Source organism: Phacochoerus africanus, chromosome 14 (assembly GCF_016906955.1).
Source record: "Phacochoerus africanus isolate WHEZ1 chromosome 14, ROS_Pafr_v1, whole genome shotgun sequence".
Lineage (NCBI taxonomy): Eukaryota > Metazoa > Chordata > Mammalia > Artiodactyla > Suidae > Phacochoerus > Phacochoerus africanus.
Genome location: NC_062557.1, coordinates 15,521,287 through 15,543,430, shown reverse-complemented (window position 1 = coordinate 15,543,430; position 22,144 = coordinate 15,521,287). Strand labels below are relative to the sequence as shown.

The 22,144-nt window shown below is 60.4% G+C and overlaps 1 protein-coding gene across 1 annotated transcript; it reads left to right on the top strand.

Moving 5' to 3' along the window:
• The first annotated feature begins 1,259 nt into the window (after nucleotides 1-1,259).
• LOC125114236 (angiotensin-converting enzyme-like) lies at nucleotides 1,260-21,138 on the top strand. The gene is given in 26 exon segments (XM_047757415.1): nucleotides 1,260-1,544; nucleotides 2,169-2,195; nucleotides 2,197-2,337; nucleotides 2,904-2,997; nucleotides 3,516-3,659; nucleotides 4,097-4,288; nucleotides 4,860-4,957; nucleotides 5,293-5,465; nucleotides 5,828-6,051; nucleotides 6,343-6,487; nucleotides 6,772-6,870; nucleotides 7,145-7,267; nucleotides 7,609-7,820; nucleotides 8,487-8,623; nucleotides 9,728-9,886; nucleotides 10,167-10,254; nucleotides 12,397-12,540; nucleotides 12,706-12,897; nucleotides 14,444-14,541; nucleotides 14,703-14,875; nucleotides 17,048-17,271; nucleotides 17,556-17,700; nucleotides 17,985-18,083; nucleotides 19,945-20,067; nucleotides 20,325-20,512; nucleotides 20,677-21,138. Coding segments are annotated over 26 exon segments (3,942 nt in total). The 5' UTR covers nucleotides 1,260-1,274; the 3' UTR covers nucleotides 20,907-21,138.
• Nucleotides 21,139-22,144: the final 1,006 nt, after the last annotated feature.

Genomic DNA, 22,144 nt, shown 5'->3' with positions numbered 1-22,144 from the left:
CCCTCAGAGCTCCAGGCTCCATGCCACAGGCAGACCCCCAGGAGCCCAACAGATTCCCAAGGGCCCAAGCCACCCATGGGGTTGAGGGCTCCTAAGCAGCTATTGCTGGCTCCTTTCCTGCTCCCTCTGCCCGGCCTTTGCATCCTCCATCTCCCGCCCACACCCTCGTTGGGTGTCTGCTAGGGGGCAGGTCCTCCCACCTCCTGGGACAGACACCATGGTGCCAAGGAATTAGGGGAGGACCCTCAGCCTCCACAGGCACCTCAAGAGGCTGTGATTCTCCTTCCTCCCCCGTGCTTGTCACTTGGAGAGACAGGTGGATGAAACAGGGAAGACTTATGCAGGCTTGGAGACCTGAGATGACTAGAGCAAACCACGCAACCTTTAACCACGCAAGTTTTAAAGTCTTCCTCTCTGGAAGGAGGGGTTGCGCTCACCTCTGTGCTCATCTTTGTAGCTCTCAAAGGCAGCAAGTCTGTGTGATGGTTTCTGCCGGAGCTAATGGCAGCCTGTTGTCCCCAGTGGAAGAAAGCAAGTGTGCCCGCGTTTCCGGGCCTCTCGGCCCCGCCCCCTCATTCTTTCCCTCTTGCTGACATCCCTGGCATCCAGTCCCCAGGTGAGCTGAGGGCTCTGAGCATCGCCCTAGGCCCTGCAGGAGCCTAAACTCTCCCCGACCCGTGCAGGCCACACCCTCTTCCCCCCAAGCCTAGTGAAGAAGCCGGGCCGTTGACGATCCCTAACCCTGTCTTGCTGCCCTAGCGGCACTGCGGACAGCTCCCCCGCCTTGTCACTCCCAGCCCCACAGAGGCCTGGGGTGATTAGGCCGGAAGGTTGCCCGTCCGAGAGCGCTGGGCTCTGGGTTCCCCGCGCCGGGCTGTGTGACGGAAGGAGGGGCGCGCTGGGCAGGCTTGGGTGTTCTAGCAAACTGCTGGGTCCCTCAGCTTCAGCGCCGTGTGTTTTGGGAGCGGTACCCCTTTCTAGCCTCCCCTGGGAAAGCCTGACCTAAGGCCCATTCGCCACCCACGGGCTGCCTCTTGCAGAAGGCCGCTTCGGCCCCTCACCCGAGCCAGCGCCCCTACCCGGGGCGGGCCAGGAAGCCTCGGTCCCCGCCCCGCTCCGTTAGGCCCGCGCGGCGGTCGGTCGGGGGACTTTGGAGCCGAGGAGGAAGCGCGGCGGGGCGGGGAGGTGGGGGTGTGTCGGGAGGCGGCGGCCCGGTTTTATAACCCGCAGGACAGGCGCGGCGCGGAAGAAGGGGCAGCGCCGCGCACCACGCCATGGGGGCCGCGTCGGGCTGCCGGTGGCCGTGGCCGCCGCTGCTGCCGTTGCTGCTGCTGCTGCTGCTGCTGCCGCCGCCGCCGCCGCCGCTGCCGGTGGCCCTGGCGCTCGACCCCGCGCTGCAGCCGGGGAACTTTACCGCGGATGAGGCCGGAGCGGAAGACTTCGCGCAGAGCTTCAATTCGAGCTCCGAGCAGGTGCTGTTTCAGAGCACGGCCGCCAGCTGGGCGCACGACACCAACATCACCGAAGAGAACGCGCGGCGCCAGGTGGGCGCGCGGGCCTGGGGCGGGGGCCGGGCCCAGACGCCCAATGACCGGCCGGCGGCCGGGCGCTGAGGGGCGGGGAGCCCCCGCCGGGCGCGCGCCGCGGGTCCCGGAGCAATGGGGACCCAGCGAGACCCCTGGTCTCCTTTCACCTCCCACCCTCGCCCCACCCGACAGACGGTAGGTGTTCAATCACGGTGCTTGGCACATCATCTTGCCCAATAAGAACCCGGTGGAGGAGGCTGGCCCCTCTGCCCCCGAGTCCCCCCAGGTGGCAGCGCCTGGGAATGAGGACGGGCTGGGGCAGCGGCGGTCTTTAATGAGGGCGCCTGTTCTGCTCTAGGTTCTCAACCGCTCTCCTCTCTGGCCGCAACCTACCCCTCTGTCACTGTGCCTGTCCCGCGCATCCCCGTCTATTCACCCTCTCTTTCCCCTGCCTCGCTTCTAGCCTCAGTTTCTCTCCACCGCCTCCCTGAGCCAGACTGCCCCAGTTCCTCACCCCAGGGCCCAGGACCAGGAAGCTGTGCTCTCACAAGCCCCAATCTCCAGAAACACTTGGCCTTCCTCCCCTTCCCCAGCGCCGTGGCTTCTTGCGTTGACCCTCTTGTGCTCTTCTGGTGCCCACAGGAGGAGGCAGCCCTGATCAGCCAGGAGTTTTTCAGAGGTCTGGGGCCAGAAGGCCAAGGCTCTATACGATCCTATTTGGCAGAACTTCACCAGCCGCACACTGAGACGCATCATCGGTGTTGTGCGCACCCTGGGCTCTGCCAACCTGCCCCCGGCAAAGCGGCAGCAGGTGGGCAGCAGGTGGACCTGAGGGGTGGAGGCAGACGTGCCCCATGGCAGGGACAGGGGGAGCCTGGCAGGAGGGACCTTGAGATCTCAACTTGTCCTGCCTGTACGGGAAGCCTGTGTAAGCATAGGTTCCTTCCTGAGTCATTGATTTCCCTCGGAGATGGGGTGAGGGGAGTTACTTTATGTTGAAGCAACTCTTATAGAGTAGAAAGTGAAAATCAAATAAACAGTAAAAGTCAAAGCAGGAGTTTTCAAAGTTTCTAAATAGGCAGTTTATGGGCTCCCTTAGAAAGATTGAGAGACTGAGAAGGCATCATAGTCAGAGAATGAGAGGGATTGCCCTCACTCAAGGTGGCAGCCAAGCTCAGACTTGAACCCTGATCCCTAATTCTCTGGACACTTGTTTCCCACCTCCACAGGCTGCCTCCACTGAAAGGGGAGTCTGTGTGTTCACGTTCAGATGTCCTCTGAGCGCCACATCCTCCTCCCAGGACAGAGAGGAGGGGGTGGCCAGACTTCCTCTGAGGGCTGTTCATGGCTAACATTTTCTCAATTCTAATTCCCTAGTACAACTCTCTGTTAAGCAACATGACCAGGATTTATTCCACAGCCAAGGTCTGCTTCCCCAACAAGACTGCCACCTGCTGGTCCCTGGACCCAGGTATGGTGCTGTGGCTACTGTCTCTCTCTGCTGGGGTTTCCTACCTTTCCCCATCTCTCTGCCGCACCCAGGAGGACAGCCTGTTTCTGGGGAGGGTCGTGGGTAAGCCCAAGGGCAGTAACCTCCAACTGGGGCTGGACTGTCAGACACCCCCACATCCCTACTCCTTCTGGCAAACTGACTTCTGGACTCTCCAGCCTGTAGCCCCCACCCCCACATATGCTTTGGTCTCTCCCATCACTGGCTGGCCTTCCTCCTGGCTGCCTGGTTTTCCCTTTCATGGGTCCTCTCATTTCCCCCAAGAGCCCTCCGCAGGCCTTAGACCCCTCGTGGCTTCCCTTAAACCTTCCAGTCCCATCCTGTCCAGTAGGTTGCCCTTGGCTTTGAGGATATCATGATGTGGAGGAAGCAGGTGGAGATGGAGAGGACCATCCCGTCCGGGGTGGGAGCTCTGGTGAAGGCTGTTGCTGATTTCAATGCAGAAGGATCCTAACTGACCCTGCTCACCTGTGTCTCAGAGCTCACTAATATCCTGGCCACCTCTCGAAGCTACACCCTGCTGCTATATGCCTGGGAGGGCTGGCACAACGCTGTGGGCATCCCACTGAAACCCCTGTACCAGGACTTCACTGCCCTCAGCAATGAGGCCTTCAAGCAGGATGGTGAGCATGCCCACCCACCCTGTCCCTTGTGTGGGTGCTGCCCTCCCATCTCCTGTCTCCACTGAGCTCCACCCTCTAAAGCAGACAGAGCAGCTGTTAGGATGTCGCCATACGCTGGTCCAAGGTCACACAGATGCTGCATGGTGGAACTGAGCTTTAGCCCCATCTGCCCTCACACTGCGCCCCCCCCCCCGCCCCCCGGCACTCCTCCCAGCTCCAGGGCTCATCTTTGCCGCTCATGCTCTCCAGGATCTCTTTAGCTGGAGTTGGGGCAACCCCTAGTTAGAAAATTGTCGGGCAGCAACCCCCAAGCTGTCCCTTCCAGCCAGCCCACAGATACATTGGCCTCCGGCCAGGAGAATAGCCACATGGAGGCTGGGAGGTGGCAGTGCCAGAGGCTTGGACCTGAACTACCTCCCACCATCCTTCCCTGCTAGGCTTCTCAGACACCGGGGCCTACTGGCGCTCCTTGTATGACTCACCCACCTTCACGGAGGATCTGGAGCGCCTCTACCATCAGTTAGAGCCCCTCTACCTGAACCTCCATGCCTACGTCCGCCGCGTGCTGCACCGCCAATATGGGGACAGATTCATCAACCTCAGGGGACCCATTCCTGCTCACCTGCTGGGTAAGGACCTGACCTTGCCCCCGCATGTTTCAGGGTCATCCTCCTCATGTCTCGCATTCCAGAGCATGGCACCACCCACTCCCCCACACATGAGCCCACAAAGCTGATGATCCTTCCCATGGTCACTGTTGATCCTGCTTCTCAGATGGGGACCCAGAGGCTTAGGACATGCAAGTGACTTGGCAGAGGGCAGAGCACTAATAAAAGGCAGAGCCAAGGGTCACACTGAAGGCTTGGGCTGCAGGTCCAGCGGAGGAGGAAAAATAAGCCTGATTTATGCCCCAGGAAGCAAGCCCTGTGGCCCCGTGTGAGGGTTGGGAGACAGGGACCCTGGCACTGTCAGAGAGGTCCCCACCAGCATTGCCTGGGCTCACACTTGGCCTCTGCCAGCCCTGGGAACAGAGTGCTCAGGAGTGTGAGTGGGATTGATGTGCCAGCTAGGTGGGCTGTGACCCCGGAGTTCCCTGGGGTCTAAATGCCAGGGGTCTGGGGTGCTGTTCAGTGACACACATCGGGAAGCAGGCGCTGGTTGGACCGAGAGCCCAGCTGTCTGGTCCCCTCCTCTGTCTAGGGAACATGTGGGCCCAGAGCTGGAACAACATCTATGACATGGTGGTGCCTTTCCCCGGCAAGCCCAGCCTGGATGTTACCAGTGCTATGGTGCAGAAGGTGAGCTCGAGTCAGGCGGCGGGAGGCGGGACAACAAGAGGGAGACAGACAAGCAGGGAGGGGAAGGAAGGGGATGTGGCAGGGGGACACGGCAGCTGTCCTTGCTGAGATGCCAACCCCCCCATCCAGGGCTCCCCTGGCGGGTGTGAGAGGCAGTCAGCTTTGGTTTATTTGCTGTAGCCAGTAGGCGCCCAGCCTCCGTGAGGCGAGGCCACAGAGCAGAGGTTTTCTTCACGAGCAGGGAGCTGACCTGGGCGGGGAGCCCAGACGTGCCCTAGGGCAGCCACACTGGGCTCCGGCCGCTGGTCCCTGACCCGTGCGGGCACCTCCACCAGGGCTGGAATGTGACACACATGTTCCGGGTGGCAGAGGAATTCTTCATCTCCCTGGGGCTCTTGCCCATGCCGCCTGAGTTTTGGGCAGAGTCCATGCTGGAGAAGCCAAGCGACGGGCGCGAGGTGGTGTGCCATGCCTCTGCCTGGGACTTCTACAACAGGAAAGACTTCAGGTCCGGCTACGGGAGGAGGCTTCTGGGGCTCCCAGAGGGCGGGCAGCCTGGGCCCAGAGAAGCCAGTCCCCGGACCCGCCTCCCCCAGCCCCAGCGCTGGCTGGGGGGCTGGGTCCATCCCAGGGCTGCCCGAGGCTGTCTTCCCTGGGCCGCTTTGACAGGCAGTCAGCTCTGTACCTTGGAACCAGAGAAAAGACCAGAGTGTGGGTTGGGACAGGGCAGAGGCTGTGCATGTTCCTCCAGCTCCTTCGAGCCCCAGGGCAGTGCCCTCCTGGCTCCTCCCCCTCAGGCGCCAGTCTCCCCACGCTCTGGTCCCTGTCCTGCTGTCCTTCGCCCTCACCCACACCCTCTTGGCACCGCAGGATCAAGCAGTGCACGCGGGTCACCATGGACCAGCTGTCCACAGTGCACCACGAGATGGGCCACGTGCAGTACTACCTGCAGTACAAGGACCAGCATGTCTCCCTGCGCCGAGGCGCCAACCCTGGCTTCCACGAGGCCATCGGGGATGTGCTGGCGCTCTCCGTCTCCACTCCTGCACATCTGCACAAAATCGGCCTGCTGGACCATGTCACCAGTGATTGGGGTATGGGGGGGATGGAGAGCACCCAGCCCAGCCCCACCCAGACCCTACTCCATCCCACAGCAGGACCCCACTTGTCCCTGCTCCCGCCTGCTCTTCTTGTTTCCGCCTCACTACCCAGAGCCTCATGGCCTACCCTGAGTCCCAGCTCAGCTGCCCAAGAGCCCTCCTCTGTGCCAAAAGCCGGCACTTGCCCAGCCTCACCTCTTGCTGGCTGCTCCTGGGGTCCACCCTGTCCCAGCTGTACCCCCGCCCCCCCACCGCCCAACCTTTTCTTATCTTATCTCCCGACAGAAAGCGACATCAATTACTTGTTAAAGATGGCACTGGAAAAGATCGCCTTCCTGCCCTTTGGCTACTTGGTGGACCAGTGGCGTTGGGGGGTCTTTAGTGGGCGTACCCCCCCTTCCCTCTACAACTATGACTGGTGGTACCTTCGGTGAGCGAAGAGCGAATGGGACAGGCCTAATCTCCACCCTCCGGGCCAACCTGCCTCCGGCCCCCTCAGTCCCAGGCCCCTCCTCTCCACCAAAGCCTCGGTCCTCTTAGCGCATCCTTCTTTCCTGCCTAAAACTCCCTCCTCCAGGAAGTCTCCCCCAGTTCACCAGTATGGGGTGGGATGGCTGGGGGGCATGCCCACTTAGCTCCCTTTTCTGCAAAGGCAAAGTCAACCTCTGTACAACTCTCGGGTCCTAAGACAGTTTAACCACATTCTCTTCCCAGAACCAAGTATCAGGGGGTCTGCCCTCCTGTTGTCCGAAACGAAACCCATTTTGATGCTGGAGCCAAGTATCATGTCCCAAATGTGACCCCATATATCAGGTACTCTTGCCCCCGGTTCTGCTATACCTTCAGTCCCCTTCCACCTGGTCTGGGATCCTGGACCCGCATGCCCAGGGCTTGGCCCCACACACCTCTGGACCCCACCCCACCGCCCAATGGCCTGGCATTCGAGTGAGCCTCTCTCCTGAGCCAAGCTCGGTTCTCCCCTCTCCCCCAAGGCAGCCCCTGGTTCAGCCTCTGCCCTGTGGAAGCTGGATGGTACCTGGGCAAGCGGCCTCCGCCCTCCCCTCTAACACCCACCCTGTGCCTGCAGGTACTTTGTGAGTTTTATCCTTCAGTTCCAGTTCCATCAAGCTCTCTGCAAGGAGGCAGGCCACCAGGGCCCACTGCACCAGTGTGACATCTACCAGTCCACTCGGGCTGGGGCCAAGCTCCGGTGTGTGGGGGCACAGGGAGGGTGGAGGAGGTGAGGGGAGAGACCAGTGCAGGGTGTGTCTGGTGGGGGCACCACAGGCCAGACCAGTGGAGGAGGTCTTTCTTCCCTCCTCACTCCCTTCCTTTCTCTCATTGAATATTGACTGAGTGGGCCTCCTGGCTGGCATGGGGCAAGACAAATGTCCCCCCCTTCCAAAGCTCCTAGTTCCCTGTGTCTTAATGCTGCTGTCCTTGCCATCCAGTGGGGGCAGAAGTGGCCAGAGGTGGGGCAGAAGGGCCAGGGCAGCAGTAGTGGACCCCAGTCCGAGGTCCCTGTGCCCACAGTGCCACTCTGCCTAACAGGGCAGTGCTGCAGGCAGGCTCCTCGCGGCCCTGGCAGGAGGTGCTGAAGGACATGGTTGGCTCAGGGGCCCTGGACGCTCAACCACTGCTCGACTACTTCCAGCCGGTCACACAGTGGCTAGAGGAGCAGAACCAGCGGAGCGGCGATATCCTGGGCTGGCCAGAATATCAGTGGCGCCCACCGATGCCCGACAATTACCCGGAGGGCATTGGTAAAGCCGGGAGGGAGACGGGGCGGGGCACTATGGAGGGCTCTCGGCTCTGGGCTCTGGCCCCAGGCCCTGGGTTCATGGCTCCAATCAGCTTCTCCCAGCTGGGCCCTGGTGCCCTGTCCTGGAGGGCCAGGCAGCCCCCCAAGCTGGTCGGCAGGGCTCTGGGGCAGAAGGAGCATATCTTCTTCAGCCTCCTAGGGAGGGTGTGCCCAGATCTGAGGCCCTGGGCAGGGGGCTGGCCGTGGGCACACTGCTCTATGAGGTCACACTGCAGGCTCCACTCTTATTGGCCAGGGGGCAGTGGCTCCAGGGCTCTGCTCTCCTGCGGCCATGGGCCAAGGTTGGGCTGCTCCAGGACTGCCCTGCCTCCTACTCCTCCTCCTGCTCTGCTGTGGGCGCCCCTTGCTGGTCCCCGGCCAGGGGACCACTAGCCAGGTGACAGACATCCAGAGAACAACCAGCCAGGCAACAACCAGCGGCCAGGCAACAACCAGCAGCCAGGCAACAACCAGCAGCCAGACAACAACCAGCCACTCAACAACCAGCAGCCTGAAAATCCAGAGCCCAAGTGGGACCCCGCCAGGGGGCAGGGCGGGGAGGCAGGGGCAGCGGCGGGAGGGGAGGGCAAGGGGAGGCCTGTCTCTTTCCCTCTGCTCTGTCCCACAGACCTCGTGTCCGATGAGGCCGAGGCCAGCAAGTTCGTGGAGGAATATGACCGGAGATCCCAGGTGGTGTTGAACGAGTATGCCGAGGCCAACTGGGACTACAACACCAACATCACGGCAGAGGGCAGCAAGAGAGTGGTAAGGCCTCTCTGCATGCCCCACGGAGCCTGCACAGGACCCGCACAGCACACGCATGCTCCTCCCCCCGGGGACCCATCCTCTGAAACCCAAGGCACTGCAGGCCGCCCTCCCTCCCCTGGTGTCACCTCAGTAGGGACAGACGGTCAGAATTTGTGCAAAACCCCAGTGATGTATTGAAGAGTATTCAGTTTCAGGTCTGGGTGGGAACATACCCAGTGCCTCAACAGCTTGTCTTTCACTAACGATCTGTAGTGGGTAACGGAATAATTTGTACAGAAATAAGTGATGCTAAATCAGTTTTGGTTTGTTTTGTTTTTGTCTTTTGTCTTTTTAGGGCCACACCCATGGCACATGGAGGTTCCCAGGCTAGGGGTCTAATCGGAGCTACAGCTGCCGGCCTACACCAGAGCCACAGTAATGCCAGATCCGAGCCATGTCTGCAACCTACACCACAGTTCACAGCAACGCCAGATCGTTAACCCTCTGAACAAGGCCAGGGATCGAACCCCCAACCTCATGGTTCCTAGTCGGATTCATTTCCGCTGTGCCACAACGGGAACTCCGCTGAATCAGTTTTTAGAAGATTGGAAGCTCCTGTTTGCCCCCATAGCAAGGGCTTTGCTTCCCCTCCAACCCCGCTCCCTGCCTGTGTGACTGAGCTTCAGTTATAACCAAGAGAGCCAACGTTTCTTGAAGACCCTGTGTGTGGGCCGCTGTTGCTTGTCATTTGTTATCCATTGCCTCATTTATTCCTCAGCAACCTTGCAAAACCAGAGGTCCCATTCCCATTTCTCAGCTGGGATGCTAAGGCCCAGGGAGTGCACACCGAGCTGCCTCTGTCCTGGCAGCCCTTAAGATGCAGGGCTGGCTTTGCATCCCTGCCTCTGTCTCACGCACTGTGGGCATCAGTTGAGGGGCAGGCACTCCACATAGAACATGACGGACGGTCCAGGTAGAGGAGGGTCTTTATGGGCAAAGGCAGCAATTTGATAAAACCATCGCCACCCCCCGGTCCCTTCAGCTCCCCTCATGGCATCTCCTCCTAGGAGGCCCTTCTAGAGCTCCCGGGCCTCATGATACAGTCCCCCTCTGTGCCTTCAGCTGGAGAAGAGCACACAGATGGCAAACCACACTGTCAAATACGGCATTTGGGCCAGGAAGTTTGACGTGGCCAACATCCAGAACTTCACCTTGAAGCGGATGATAAAGAAGATTCAGGATCTAGAGCGGGCAGCATTGCCTTTTAAGGAGCTGGAGGAGGTACTTGGCCTGGGGGAGGAGGGGGTGGAGGATCCAAGGTCAGCAGCAGGTCCTAGCTCAGGGGCAGGGGTGGGGGGTACAGCGTCGGGCCTTTACGCTGCTTCCTTTTCTGCAGTTTGTCAAGTAGTGACATCTGCCATGTGGACACACCTGCAGGATGACTGAGGCGGCTCAGCCTTTGGGAGCACCCTCCCCAGCTGCATGGCGCTGCAGCCAGGGTGCTGGGGCAGAGCAGGTAGCCCGGGGTTGTAGCTTGTCGCCCTTCTTCTTCCCCCCACAGTACAACCAGATCCTGCTGGACATGGAGACCGCATACAGCGTGGCCTCTGTGTGCCATGCCAACAGCACTTGTCTTCAGCTGGAGCCTGGTGAGTGCACGTGGAGGTGAGGGGGCGCCAGGGAGGCTGGGGTGGTGCAGTGTTAGGTCTTGGAGACGCTGGTCCTGGGGTCGGCATGCCCAGGAAACTCACTTCCCTGTTTCCCACCAGTAGGGCTTCTCTTCCACCTACTTCATCTCTGTCTGGTCCCCTGGGCTCTGCTATTCTGCTCCGCCTGGGTCCCCTCCAGACTCTCTTGTCCTGTCTGCTCCTTTGGAGCAGGTTTATCTCAAATTTGTGTTTCGGGGCCTTGAACTCCCGAGCAGGGAGAGGTACCCTAGGCCCCTCCCCTACATGCTCCTTCCTGGTCCTGTCCCATTTTCCCCACCTTCTCCAGCCCTCCCTGGCCCCCCCGCCACCCACAAACTGAAACCTCAGCCCACAGAAGCCATGTCCACGGCATTCCCACTGCACTCCCTCCACTATTCCTGTTGGAAGGAGGGGGCCGGCCTGGCGTGTCCCCCTTCTCTCGCAGGAGGCTGACTGGTCCTGGCCTTCCCCCCTTTGAGGGAGCTCAGCCCCGACGCCCCAGAACCTGCGCGCAGAGGCACCCTTCTCCCTCTGACCCACCCTTCCGAGGGTCCGGGGGTCAGAGGCATAAACATTTTTCCTGAGGAATCCACCCAGAAACAGTTTCTTTCTGGCCTTCTGCCCCACTCCCACATTACAACAATGACAAATAGAAGGGGAAATGGAAAATAAACAGGAGAGAGAAGCAGTTTTCCTGGGACGGGGCTGGCCTGCGGGTCGTGTCTGTGGGTCGGCACGCGACGTGGGGGCGGGGGGTGCGCACGCGTGCGTGTGTGTGTGTGTGTGTGTGTGTGTGTGTGTGTGTGGAAGAGCCTGCTGGGAATCCGGCTCGCGTCCTGAACCCAGGGCGGGGCCGCCAGGTCACTGCCAGTGGTAAGAATAAGCATACCCCAAAAAACAGAACACTCCACAGAGGACAGATGTGAAGTCCTCAGAATGTGTTTTTCCCAAATGGAATTAGTTTGAATGAACGTTTCTCTGTGAAAAGTCGGGAGCACGTTCGCGTGTTCCAAAATAGAGCGCACGTCGGTGAGATGTGGGTGCCCGCGGGCCTCCATCTCCGGCCGGGCAGGAGGGGAGCCACCCTGGGAACTGACCCCCAAGCTCACACTGTCCCCGTCCCAGCTCTGTGAGATCCGTGACCAAGGAGGCGGCGAGAGGACACAGACCCGGGAATTTCTGGCTCCCTGAGTGCATCTCTGTGCTTTGCCTCCACAGCTGCTCTCTGGTTCAGTCAGTTGGATGACTGGGTGTGGAAGACGCCCTGGGCCTTCTGGGGCCACGGACTTGAAGGAGCCGGGCACAGCGCCTGCTCAGGGGCCTCGTTACCACTACCACCACCACACACCCCACCCCAGACAGGCATCAGCCCCATTTTATAAATGGGGAAAGTGGGGTCATGTGACTTGCCCAAGGTCATTTTGAGGTCAGGGCAAGACTGATCTAGAACTCTGGTCTTTTGACCTCTGAGCCATTTCTCCAGGGAGGGGGTGCGTGGGGAGCGAGTGAGGAGCAGCAGCTCTGGGGTCTGGGCCTTCGGTTTGTGCCCTCGCCTGGCCACTTCCTGTCTGGGGGACACAGCCGTGTCACCCATCCACTTATGTGGAAAGAGGGACAAGGGCACCCTCACAGGGCATCCCACAGGGCTATTGCAAGCCTGCAGGTGCCTGACCTCGTGAACCTATAAGTCCCCATAGCAAGAGTGCCAACTTGTGTCCAGTGTTGCTGGCCCTGCTGCCTGGCAGAACCTTTCCAGTTTTGTTTTGTTTTGTCTTTTTTTTTTTTTTTTTTTTTTTAAGAGCCACACCCACAGCATGTGGAGATTCCAAGGCTGGGGTAGATTGGGAGCTGTAGCCACTGGTCTATGCCACAGCCACAGCAAGGCCAGATCCAAGCCACGTCTGCAACCCACACCACAGCAACACCAGATCCTTAATCCACCGAACGAGGCCAGGGATTGAACCTGCGTCCTCATGGATGCTCGTCAGATTCATTTCCGCTGAGCCATGACAGGAGCTCCCCTTTCCAGTTTTATTCCACCTCTGGAGGAGGCGGGAGGTGAGCAAAGCTACAGGCTCAAGCTATGCAACCCCTCCTACCCAGATCTGACAAACCTGATGGCCACGTCCCGAAGCTACGAGGAGCTGTTGTGGGCTTGGAAGGGCTGGCGAGACAAGGTGGGCAGAGCCATCCTCCCTTACTTCCCAAAATACGTGGAGCTCACCAACAAGGCTGCCAGGCTCAATGGTGAGTCCTCTCCTGCCGGGATCGCTTGCCCTCAGGTCCTAGTCCCCAAAGACCTCAGAGAGGTCCACTGAGACCTGAGAGGTGAGAGGGAGGTCCCTGGAGGAGGCAGGGGGTGCTCAGGGAATGGTCAGGTATCCAGAGAGCCTGGCTGTGTCACCTCTGCAGGCTACGAAGATGGAGGGGACGCCTGGAGAGCTGCGTATGAGATGCCCTTCCTGGAGCAGGAGCTGGAGCAGCTCTTCCAGGAGCTGCAGCCACTCTACCTGAACCTACACGCCTATGTGCGCCGGGCACTGCACCACCACTACGGGCCCGAGCACATCAACCTGGAGGGCCCCATCCCAGCCCATCTGCTGGGTGAGGGCAAGTGAGACGGTCAACAGTTGGAGGGAGGGGGGGCCCAGAGCTGGCCAGAGGGCAGGGGGCAGACTGGGAAGCGTCCCAGATCACACTTGGGGCCAGGGGGCTGGAAAGACTTGCACCCAGAAGGATGTGGCCAGGGCTGGAGTTGGGGGCGGGGGGGCACTGGGTGTGGGAGGAGAGTCCCCTGCCTGCATTCGGTGCCACATTTGCTAGAGATCCATGCAGTGCAGGTCACCAGGGATGGGGCCGTGGGGGGCGTTCTTAAGCCTGTCCTGGGGAGGCCACATCAGCCATCAGGGCTCCAGGCAGCATGAGGGTGAGGAGGGGGCTGTGAGCGGAAGCTGGAAAGGCCTCCCCTGGAGGTGGCCCGTGAGCAGAACCTTGAAGGATGGGAGGTTCTGCCAGATGGGGAGAGAGAAGGCAGAGTAACATTCAGGCAAAGGGAGCTGGAAGCGGGTACATGCACCTCAGCTTTTGAACCCTCATCCTCCAGAGGTTGTAAACTCACATGCCCTGAATGCATGAAGGAGGTAGTGGAGACGGTAAAGGAATGGCAGGGACAGGGCAGAGTAGGCGACTGCTTCCCGCCTCTGTCCGGCCACTGGGAACCTGCTCCTGGGGGCCTTCTTACTATGAGCAGAGAGGCCGGCCGGGGCCACAGACCACTTATAGATCATGAGGGAGACCGAGTCGAGTTCTGAGCCCAGTTCTGCTCAGCCAAGAGGGCTTTTGCTGCCCATTTGGTCCCTCTGTGGTGAGGCAGAGGACATCAGGGAAGACATCAGCTTAGTGGCGGAGAAATACCAGCGCGGGAGAGGAAAGGGGGCTGGCTGGGAAGGGAGCGGAGGCTGGGAGGTCAGAGCGGCCAGGCCCAGGCAGCCCCTGCCTGTCTTGCTTCTCACGCAATCTGTCTCTCGCTGGTTTGCACCGTGGGCTCCACAGATGCAGCTCCAGCTCAGTGCCCTTGGCGGTGAAGGGCTCAGCAGGTCTACTTCTGCGCCTTGTGGCTCATTCCGAACCCCTTCCTCGCCCTCACTCTCCTCTGGCCCTAAATGCAGAGGCATGAGCCTCTCCTAAAGGAGGGTGCTTCTCGCCAGCTGACCCCAGAAACTGACCTCGAGTGATATAGATAGGACACGGCAGTGGCTGTCAGGGGGCCTGCCTTCCTTCAAACCCCAGCCCCCTGGCTTAGGAACCCTGAGCCCCTGGAGGTGTTACTTAACTGTTAGTAAGTGACAGCTGTGCATGCTGTTCCACATTTGTCACAGCTGCTAGTCACTCATGGACAGTGAGGACCACCTTGACTCACTGATGGCCAGCAAGGCCGCCACCCATGAACCAGGGACATTGGTGACCTTGTGGGCTGGATGCAGACTGAAAACAATGCATGTTGGATGGCCAGCACAACGTGCAGACACGAGGAGCTCAAGAGACACATTAGGATCAGCAGGATTGGGCCCTTGCACCCGCCCTCCCGCCCTTGTGATTGTGCTGAGCCTTCTCTTCTCTCTCCGCTGTCTTTTCTCCTTCCCACCTCCAGGTAACATGTGGGCTCAGACCTGGTCCAACATCTATGACTTGGTGGTACCTTTCCCTTCAGCTTCCAAGATGGATGCCTCAGAGGCCATGATAAATCAGGTCTGCCCCAGCCCCATCCTCACGCCCCTGCTCCTTAGGGGTGGCCCCAGGGCAGAGGGGTCCCTGCCGGGTGGGAGAGGACCCTCCAATTCAGGAGTTCCCTCCCGGCTGCGGCACACACTCTGTCTGCCCGGTCCGCAGCTTCGGCTGTCTGCTTGTAGGGCTGGACTCCCCAAAGGATGTTTAAGGAAGCAGACAATTTCTTCACCTCCCTGGGGCTGCTGCCCGTGCCCCCAGAGTTCTGGAACAAGTCGATGCTGGAGAAGCCAACTGATGGGCGGGAGGTGGTGTGTCATGCCTCCGCCTGGGACTTCTTCAACGGCAAGGACTTCAGGTGTGTCTGGGCTGCAGCTGGGGGCCCTGATCCTGAGCCCAGGGGACAGAGAGGGGAATCAGGTAGCGCCTCCACTGCCATCTCCTCAGCCAGGGAAGAGCAGGAATGGGGGCACGGCCAGAGCTAAGGATGGAGGGTCAGGAGAGTTGGGCCTGGTAGCAGCTCGGCCATCCTCCACCTACGAGTCTCCTTGAGAGTCAACCAGCTCTGACAGCTTAGCCAGCTGGTCAGCGTCCAAGGTCCCAGTCCCAGGCATGAGCCCCGTGTGAGCCGTCCAGCCTTCTCTCCCTCTGGGTGGCCCCGTCCTGCAGCTGGCCCTGTCCCTGAGCACAGGTGCCTGACAGGGAGGCACACGGGGACGTGGGGGCTTCATAGAGATGCATGCTCACCACTGACAGCGGCGCAGACGCTGTCTTCACTGGAGGACAGTGTTTCAGTTACCAGTTACCTGCTGCTGCGTAACAACCCAGTCCAAAACTTCTCGGTGTGGAACAGTCATTTGAGGGAGTTGCCATTGTGGCTCAGTGGTAAGGAACCTGACTAGTATCCATGAGGACTTGGGATACTACATCCCTGGCCCCATCTCAGTGGGTTAAGGATCTGGCATTGCCGTGAGCTGTGGTGTAGGTCGCAGACAAGGCTCGGATCCTGCGTTCCTGTGGCTGTGGCCTAGGCCGGCAGCTGCAGCTCCGATTTGACCCCTAGCTTGGGAACTTCAGGATGCTGCAGCTGTGGCCCTAAGGGAAAAAAGAGAAAAGAAAAGCAAACAAACAAACCACTGATTATGCTCATGATTTTATAGGCCAGGAATTCAGGCATGCCCTGTGGAAATGGCTTTCCTGCTCTGCAGCACTGGGGGCCTCTCCCAGGGTAGCCACGCTGGCAGGAGGTGGCTGGCATGGCTCAGTGGGGCCATATGGCTGGGGCCGTGGTTCTGGCTGTCGGTTGGGTTCCTCAGTTTTTCTCTGTGTGGCGCGCGCGCTGAGGTGGGAATGTTCGAGTTGGTGCCTTCAATCACGTGCCGGGTCCCCTGCCGGGGTGGCTGGAGCAGCTGGGATCTGGTGGGACATCTCTTGGGGCCAGCTTGGACCTCCCCACAGTGAGGCAGCCCTCACGGGGTCGGATGTCTTCGCTGGCAGCTGGCGTCCCCAGGGCAAAAGCAGAAGCAGCCAAATCTCTTGAAGACTAAGTTCAAACCTGGCACAGAATCACTTCTGCCACATTTTAGTGGCTAAAGCAAACCACAAAGCCCACCCAGATTCAAGAGAAGGTAAAGAAGACCCGCCCTCTCGGGGGACGTGGCAGAGAGGATCCGCCACAGCCGATGAGGCATCTCGTATGAAGCGCGTGGACACGGAGGTCCAGGAGCCGAGCAGACAGGTGCCCTGGCTCACCTGGCCTTGGGCCCTTCCTTCTAAGGCACAAGGACCACAGCTGCAGGGCGGGGAGTAGACAGAGTCAGGGGTGAGCGCTCTTTTGGGAATCCCCCTTATAGGGGGAGTCATAGAAGAAGGTGGACAGACCCCAACCTCATCGTAACCAGGGTCCTGGGCAGCTCTTTCCCCTCCTCCTGGAATGACAGAAAAATGGGTCCCCCGAGATGAAGAGCTCTGGTTAGATCCCAGGGGGCATTTCAGTGGCTCACGAAAGATGGAAAGGGAGGTTCTGGCTTGAACAGCTCTGCCCGTGTCATTTCAGTCCTAGCCATGAGAATTCCTGGGGCCGATATGCTCGCTGGCCTTGAGCACATGGGCTGCAGAGTAACTCAGACCCTGCTCTTTCCTTCTGGAAGCCCAAGTCTTGGGAGCAAGAAAACGTGCGATGAGGAACCACAGTGCCCGCATCCTAGAAAGGCCTGCTCTGACTGTGACTGAGTGTCCCCACGTCTCTAGAGCACCTCCCTTGCGCAGTTAGAAAGCAACACAGCAGTGTGGGCTGGAGTCGTTCAGGAAAGTTGGAGGCAGAGGAACGGCCTGAATGACCTCATTTAAGGAGCCTCCAAACCCCAGAGTCCGTCCATGCCTCCTTTTTGTCTTCCTTCCCGTAATGCTGTGTTCCATGCACGGAGCAGTCGTGGGGTCTGCTCTGTATACAGTAAGGACCGCCAGTCCCTTTGCCCCAGGGCTCCTCACTGTCCCCTTCCACAGCCTCTGCCCACCCCTGTGTTCCCAGGATCAAGCAGTGTACCACCGTGAACATGGAGGACCTGGTGGTGGCCCACCACGAAATGGGCCACATTCAGTATTTCATGCAGTACAAGGACCTGCCTGTGACCTTCCGGGAAGGCGCCAACCCTGGCTTTCACGAGGCTATTGGGGACGTGCTGGCCCTCTCCGTGTCTACTCCCAAGCACCTGCGCAGCATCAACCTGCTGAAGAGCGAGGACGACGGCTATGGTGAGACTGGGGCGGGGGAGGGGGGCAGTGACCTTGGGAGGCGAAGAGAGGAGACCTCAGGGCCCACGGGCCACGCTGGGACAGAGCGATGGGGCACGGGGCCATGCGTAGGGCGAGTGGGAGGGCGGCGCCCACAGACCCTCCCCAGATGCAGGTCTCGGGACCCGAAGCGATGCAGCCCGGTCCTGCTCCCTCCACCCACCGCACGCCCAGCCCAGCCCGGTTGCCCGGACATGGCCGGAGGCAGGCCCGGACCTAATGGCAGGGCTCCCTTCCCTTGGCAGAGGAGGACATCAACTTCCTGATGAAGATGGCGCTCGACAAGGTCGCCTTTGTCCCCTTCAGCTACCTCGTTGACCAGTGGCGCTGGAGGGTGTTTGACAGAAGCATCACCAAGGAGAACTACAACCAGGAGTGGTGGAGCCTCAGGTTCTAGAAGGCTGCTGTGGGAGCTCGGGTTGGGAGGGGCTCCGTGGTTGTGTGTGCAGGCGGCCTGTGTCTGTGTGCACATGGTAAGTGTGTCTGCGTCTAGGGGTGTGTGTGTATGTGATGGTGTACGTGGTGGGCGATGACACACAGAGGCACAGCACGCAGGCGTCTGGAGTGCCCAGTGCAGCCCCAGGTGCAGACACCACACTTCAAGTCAAAAATGCCAACTCTCCCGGCCTGACTCTCCCCAGAGCCTCCGACTAATGTGTCTTCCTCCTGGATAGGCTGAAGTACCAGGGCCTCTGTCCCCCCGTGGCCAGGTCTCAAGGCGACTTTGACCCAGGGGCCAAGTTCCACATTCCTTCAAGTGTGCCTTACATCAGGTACCAGGAGGGGAGGAGGGCGCCACGAGGGCGGGGCCTCCACGCAGCGCTCCACGGCCCTGGGAGGGGGCTTCCTCGGGGGGGGGGAACCTGGGGACCCGGCTCTATGGCACCCTGTGCCCGGCCACGCGCCTGTGCCCCAAGCTGACGGTTGTTTCACTCTTTCGATGTGACGAGAACCTCCATCCTCCAGACAGTTGAAAACAGCAGCTCCACTCTAACTGGCTAAAGGTCACGAGACCTTGGTCGGTTTACATCGGCCGTGACCCACGGCTCGGTTGCACCCGAACGCTGCGTTTTTACGCTCCCAACAGCATTGTGACCCTTGCTGTATGTTGAACGTGTTTCCTGTGATGTAATTTGAGTTCTACCTGGAACACCTTCTAGACTCTCAAACTAGGACTGGAGACCCAGCTAGCTCGGGAGGCTGTTTTACTGGGGGCTTGGGGTCACGGGCTTGAGCTCAGACAGAACTGGGTTTGAATCTCGTCTCCACAGCTCTGTTTCCTTGAGGAAATCCCTCAGTCTCTGTGAGCATCAGTCTCCTCACCTGTGGAATCCCATTTCACAGGATCTTTGCAAGAGTTAACTTCCTGGCGCATGTGTCTAATACATAGCCTGCGCGGGGACAGGCGGCCGGAACCCGCCACTATTAAATTACTCTGTTAGATGGAATGCAGACACCTTCAGCGCTGTGCATCGCGCAGCCATGGCAGGAATGCCCCCAGCGTAGCCCCTTTCTCTCTGCGTGCTGCAGGGGAGCGCTTGCTGAGGGCCGGGCAGGGTAATTATAGGGTCTGGAGCCCTCCCAGGAGGTAGGAACTCAGAGAGACCTCAGGGTGGAGGGCTGGGTGCCCCCCGGCTGCAGGTACCCAGATCACGTGTGAGGCAAGGTGCAGAGGGCACTCCCTGGGGGGCTGAGGCCACTCTGCCCTCCCCGCCCCCCGTGCTGCCTGGCAGGCCAGTGAGGGAGGGCTTATGCCCACTGCGCCCAGCTGCCCACCTCAGCCCCTGGCACCATGTCCGCACACAGTCCAGACCTGATAAACAAATGTGGGCCTGGTGAATTCTGTCCCCAGGGCCAGGAAGGAAGAGAAAGCCAACTCCAGAGAGCAGCAGTGGGCAGGGGGCCAAGCAGACTCAAGGGCACCTCGGTGCAGGCCTGAGCTGGCGAGTGTGCCCATGACCTGCAGGGAGGGCCTCCACCCGCCTTTCTGAGGGGCTTCTGAGCTTGCAAACTGGCACTCGTCTTCACACAGCGGCCGGGCCCCTGTGATGCTTAGCTCCCTAGCTTAGCACAGATGACGCTCTAGGCAGGGGTGGGCAGAGAGGACTCACTCCAAATTCTGACAGCAGCCTTGGCAGAGCACTCTTAAGCCAGGAAAGTCAGTGGCACATGGCTTGTGCCCAGCATTCAAGGCGGGAGGCCTGCACTGCTGCTGTGGGACAGTCAGAACTTCTCTAGCCTTGGAGAGGCTGCTCTGGCCTCGACCGGAGACTTCTCGCGGGGAATTCCTGCTACTTTGGGATAAAGGCCTCCCTTGGGGCTGGCTCCCCCTGCCTGGGCAGAGACATGACCCTTTGGGCACCTCAGCCTCTCCCTGCATGCACCCCTGGCATGGAGACCTCACTGCCTCCAGAGCAGCCTGCCAGATCTTTGACAGGCTCTCCCCCTGCCCCTCCTCTCCCAGGAGGGCCCCCAGCGCTGCTTGGAGCAGCCTCTCCCTTGGAAGACACTGGATGACTCTGCAGGCCCGGGTGGGCTCACTCTGACATCCTGGCTGCAGCAGGCGGCAGGGGTGGCTGGGGCTCAGGGGTGGCGCCCCTGGACCCCCTCCCCAGGCCTCGTCTGCCCTTGCAGGTACTTTGTCAGCTTCATCATCCAGTTCCAGTTCCATGAGGCGCTGTGCCAGGCGGCGGGCCACAAAGGCCCCCTGCACAAGTGTGACATCTACCAGTCCAAGGAAGCCGGGAGGCGCCTGGCGTGAGTCTTCTCTGGCCTCCCTCTGGCTGTCGTCCACCCTCTGGCCTACTTCCCTCGCCCTGAGGAGCCCAGGGGGCTCTTCTGGGAACACGTGCCATGTGGGCGTAGGTCCCGGAGGCGCTCCCCCCCCTCCTCGGTCCCGAGGGACGTGGGACGGGAGTTGGGGTGGAGAGGGGGGTGTTAGGCTGGGGCAGGCGGGGTAGCGAGGCTGCCCTCCTGTCCCTCTGATGCCGCTTCCCTTACTGGCTGCCCCCCAGGGACGCCATGAAGCTGGGCCTCAGTAAGCCGTGGCCTGAAGCCATGCAGCTGATCACGGGCCAGCCCAACGTGTCCGCCTCCGCCATGATGACCTACTTCAAGCCGCTGCTGGACTGGCTTGTGACGGAGAACGGGCGGCACGGGGAGAAGCTGGGCTGGCCTCAGTACAACTGGACGCCGAACTCGGGTACTGCCTCCCACCCGCCTGGGCCCCAGCGGGCCCCGTGGCGCGCTCCGGGCTGGACCCTCCCCAGTTCGGGCAGGTTGGCAGCTGGCTCCTGGCAGGGCTCGGGAAGCCAGCCCGCGGCCCCAGCCCTGCCCACCGCCCTGCTCTCCCCCCTCCCGCCCCAGCTCGCCTGGAAGGCTCCTTCGCGGGCACCGGCCGCGTCAACTTCCTGGGCCTGAACCTGGAGGAGCAGCAGGCCCGCGTGGGCCAGTGGGTGCTGCTCTTCCTGGGCGTCACCCTGCTGGTGGCCACCATGGGCCTCACCCAGCGGCTCTTCAGCATCCGCCACCAGATCCTCCGCCGGACTCACCGCGGGCCCCAGTTCGGCTCCGAGGTGGAGCTGAGACACTCCTGAGATGAGTGGTCGCGCGGGCCTGCGGGGGGGAACGGGGACAGGGCCACAGAGAGACGGGGAAGGGGGCCGCCTCCCCCAGCCCTCCTCCCCCTCCCCCCATGCTGCCCCCCCGCCCCAGTCCTCAGGACCACGAACCGCAGCGGCCCCTACCCTTGGTCCCCGGGGACCCGGCCACCTCACATGGAGCCCCCTCCCTGTCTCTCTGTGAATTCAATTAAAGGTCCTGTTCCTCTGTCGGCGTCTGTGTCCCTCATGGGGAAGCCGGGGACAGGGACAGGTATGCCCTCCCGCCTCCTGCCAGTCGAGTGGGTCCCTTTACTGGGGGTCCTCCTCCTCCTCCAGGAAGAGGCTGGAAAATGCCCCAGAGCTCTGGCCCCAGCACCACCCAGCGCCCGTGCCAGGCTTCCCTCCAGCCCAGGCGGCCCCTGCCAGGCCTGGGCACCAACCAAAAGGGCTCTAGGCAGCACAGGGGGAGCAGACCCTCCGGGCTTCTGGAGCCCTGCCCCAGCTGCTGGCATAAATGGTCAAGTCCCCCAGGTAGAAGGCTCCTGGCTGTCCCCTGGTTCCCTGGAGAGAGTGCCTTGCACGCTGAGGGTTCAGAACTGGCCCCATGGTCACTCGGGTGCCTGCCTGCACCAGCTCCATAAGTGAGTGGACCGAGCACCCAAGCAGTGCCCATGAGGCCTGGGGTCAGGACCCTTTGCCCCAGCTCGGCGGTAGCCACCCCTGCTCATCCCCCAGCATGTGCCCTCACCCTGAGCCTTCCCTCGGAAGGCCAGATGGGTTTGAGGGAATATCACTTCGAGGGACATTTTAAAATCTATTTATCTACATGTTTATTGTAGAAAATCTAGAAAATACAGAAAACCATAAAGAAAAGCCCTTTATATCAACACCAAGACACAAGCACTGCTGACATTTGGTATCTATCTTTCCATCCTTTTTTCTCAGCACATATTTTAAATGGGATCGCACTGCATTTGCAGTTGTATATCCTTTTCCCAATTAACCTGAGTAGACCTATTTTTTAGATATTTAAATGCCAAACCTAGAACCTGACCAAAGCCCAGCCAGCGCCTAATATCTGTCCCCCTATACCTTTTAGTCCATAGCTTTTGCCCTCCAGTCTCCAGTTGCCATTGTGTGTGTGTGTGTGTGTGTGTGTGTGTGTGTGTGGCATGTACACTTGATTGTACAGGCCTGCTCCGTGGGGCAGGATGTGGAGTTGAGGTATTTGG